Source organism: Triturus cristatus, chromosome 10 (assembly GCF_964204655.1).
Source record: "Triturus cristatus chromosome 10, aTriCri1.1, whole genome shotgun sequence".
NCBI classification, from domain to species: domain Eukaryota; kingdom Metazoa; phylum Chordata; class Amphibia; order Caudata; family Salamandridae; genus Triturus; species Triturus cristatus.
Window position 1 is genome coordinate 1157646643 of NC_140593.1, and position 3236 is coordinate 1157649878.

General features: G+C 45.8%; 1 protein-coding gene across 1 annotated transcript; it reads left to right on the forward strand.

The window, feature by feature from the left end:
* The first annotated feature begins 1295 nt into the window (after nucleotides 1–1295).
* Nucleotides 1296–2228, forward strand: LOC146796811 (olfactory receptor 5V1-like). The gene has a single exon (XM_085631375.1). The coding sequence runs from the start codon at nucleotides 1296–1298 to the stop codon at nucleotides 2226–2228; it is 933 nt and encodes a 310-aa protein (XP_085487501.1).
* Nucleotides 2229–3236: the final 1008 nt, after the last annotated feature.

Sequence of the window (3236 nt, forward strand, 5' to 3'; positions counted from 1 at the left end):
AAAATGTGGATACTTGCTACTAGTATGCCTTCCAAAGGTCGTCATGTGAAATGCTTCACTATTGCAGAATAGATATGGATATTCCATTCTTCCCTTTTGGATACAAATGAACTGGACAAAGTTGACTTGTTGCCAGTGGCGGCCAGTAAGTACAAATTGGAGAAGGGCCAACACACACATGCACTCATTTACACCCATGAATTCACATGCAGATATGCGCACACACACACGCCCATTCACAACACTCACTCACAAATACACATACATTGCTACATGAAGGCACAAAAACAGTCAATAAAAAACACTGCTGCAGCTCTCAGGGTGGGAAGCTTTGGAGGTGCCAGGAGGGGTGGGACTGCTGCCTCCCAAATTCATCCAATGAGGGATGGCATCAGTCCCCACCTTGTCATAGAGTAGGATGGGGTCAGAGAGACTGCTGACCCCATCCACTCTGTGGGGAGATATCAGTGATAGACAGTAGGCCATGGGCACTTCAGGGCTTAAAACTGAAGCATCCAGTTACAAGGCTATTACTGACACTCTCCCTTGTCATGAAGGGGAGGTCCTTGAGGGCCTCTGCTGAGCGGAAGTGGTCATGCCCAAAGGAGCTGTGACATCGCCAGCCCAGCAAAGTTCAGCTTAGGCAGCCGGAAGGATGCACATTTAGCGCATGCCAAGCTCCTGGCTGCCTGGCCTGAAAACAAAGCGTCTATCAGGCTGACCTTTGCTCAGCCTGACAGACACTCTATATGCCCAAAAGGTGCAGGACGTTGCCCCTCCGCCCTTATAGATGGGGCACTGCTGCTTATTGCCTTTCAACACCATATGCCATGCTCCATCACACATTTTTGAAGGTGATTTTGTTGACATGACGTGAGCCATCCCTTTTGTTAAAGGTTACTCATATGCCACATTAGATAGCATCAACTGATGGGTCATAATACTTGCAGGTATACATGTTATGATAGTCTTCTGGGTGAAAAAAGATGCTCTGTCTCTTCTTCATGCAATAATATGGTTTTTATATAGGTTGTCCACTGCCAAATTGATCTGAGTAGAAGCATGCACATACACCACTTTGGGAGGGATATGCAAATGTAAGGCAATACTTCTGGCATAACTTGTGTATTTTGTGAAATGTTACTGAGCCACAAAATGCCAGCACTAGTTTTAAAATAAGAAGCTATCAAGCAACATAGAAATGCAAAAGATATGTAACTATTTTCTTCCTGCATCATTCAAGATTTTAAGGGGTGACAATAGCAGACTCTAATTTACCTACAGGTAACTCTCAAATGGCTGCCTGCAATGGAACAAAGGTGACTGAATTCCTTCTCCTGGGGCTCTCCGACAAGAAATGCAATCAATTCTTCATCTTTGTCTTGTTCCTGTTGATGTACATTTTCACTTTGTCTGGGAATGGACTCATTGTTGTGGCCACATGGATCGCTCCACAACTTCACACCCCCATGTATTTCTTTCTAAGTAACCTGTCCTTTGTGGACATGGGCTTTACCTCAGTCACCGTGCCCAAAATGCTTGATATCATCCTCTCTGTGAGAAAAACAATATCTGTCCCTGGATGTATCACCCAGCTGTCCTTCTTCATTACCTTTGCCAGTGCAGAGTGCTTTCTTCTCACAATCATGGCCTTCGATCGGTACGTGGCCATCTGCAACCCTCTGCGCTACACCACAGTGATGCACAGGAGACTCTGCCTACTCTTGGTGGCTGTGTCCTGGCTATCAGCCACCATACACTCTGTCCTGCACAGCGTCTTGACCTCCAGATTGTTATTCTGCGGATCCAACCAGATCCACCACTTCTTCTGTGACATGAACCCACTACTAAACCTCTCCACCTCAGACACATCAACTAATGAACTGGTGATCTTTGTGGAGGGGCCCTTTTCGGTCGTGGTTCCCTTCATGATCGTCCTTGTCTCCTACTACTGCATTATCTCAGCCATCCTAAAGATCCACTCGGATAAAGGAAGGGTGAAAATTTTCTCTACCTGCTCCTCACATCTTACAGTAGTAGTCCTCTTCTATGGGACGGCAATTTTCACGTACTTTCGACCCTCATCCGCATACTCTTTGGACCATGATCGAGTTGTGACTTTGATGTACACAGTCATAGCTCCTATGCTAAACCCTTTAATTTACAGCCTGAGGAATAGTGAGATGAAAAATGCATTCAGGAAAGTCTTACGTTTACTGCATTGCTAAATATTGTAACTAATAATGCAAATGATTCCATTGTGACACCAGGGCCCACATTTTATATAGGGTGCACTGTCCCTGTTTGCACTGGAGCGCACCTTTTAATGATACGCCAGCGGAAGACTAGGACAGTGTGCCCTATTACATTACGTGTACTACTACCCCAGCACAGGCACAATCAGTGCATTAGTGAAAAGCAGAGATGCTGTCAAAGCCACCAGTCTGCCTTTCAGTGTGCAGACTGCAACATGTCCTGCATCTGAAAGGGAGCAGAAATCCCTCTACAGATGGGTGCGGTGAGTGACTGCATCTGCCTGCATGGGGGTGTCTGTGTGGGGTCATGGCATTTTGACAGCTTCCTTGCCTCTGCCCTTATGTCTGTAATGTGGCATGGGTGCAGAGGCAAAGTGTTATCTCTTTTTTATGAGTCCATGCCCCCATGCACACAAGTGAATGTCCCCTTGAGGTTATGCTTGTGCTAGTTGTATGCCAGCATGATCTGTTATATAGAAGGGGCCGTGCAAGTGTCTATGCCGCCTTCTTCATTACAAAGTCCCTTGAGGATATAGAAAGTGGTTTAACATGCCTTCTGTGGCCCTAGGGCAGGTAGTCCATTATTTACTAATTTTGGGGCATATTTATAAGCCCCTTGCGCCACATTTGCGTCACTTTTCCCATGTTAAAAGTGACGCAAATGTGGCGCAAGGGGCTTATAAATATGTCCCTTTGTATGCAAAGCAGCGGAGCTACCAAATTTGCAGTGCTGCATTGTGCAAGGTGGAAACACAGTGTAGAGCCATAGCTACTAAGTGTGGCTTGCTGGTATTGCCATCTCCTATGCTGGCCCTCTAACAAGGTTGCCTTGCATGATGCACAGCCTAACACCATGAGGAAAAGGTGAGTGTGCATAGTAAGTACACCTTTCCAACACAAATTCCTATGCCTTGACAAACTCAAAAGAATTCTGCTCATTGGATGTGTGGTCCAGCACAAATCCAATGCATTGTTTTTATT

Coding starts and splice junctions, on each gene's coding strand:
- LOC146796811 (XM_085631375.1), top strand. CDS start 1,296: ATGGCTGCCTGCAATGGAACAAAGGTGACTGAATTCCTTCTCCTGGGG.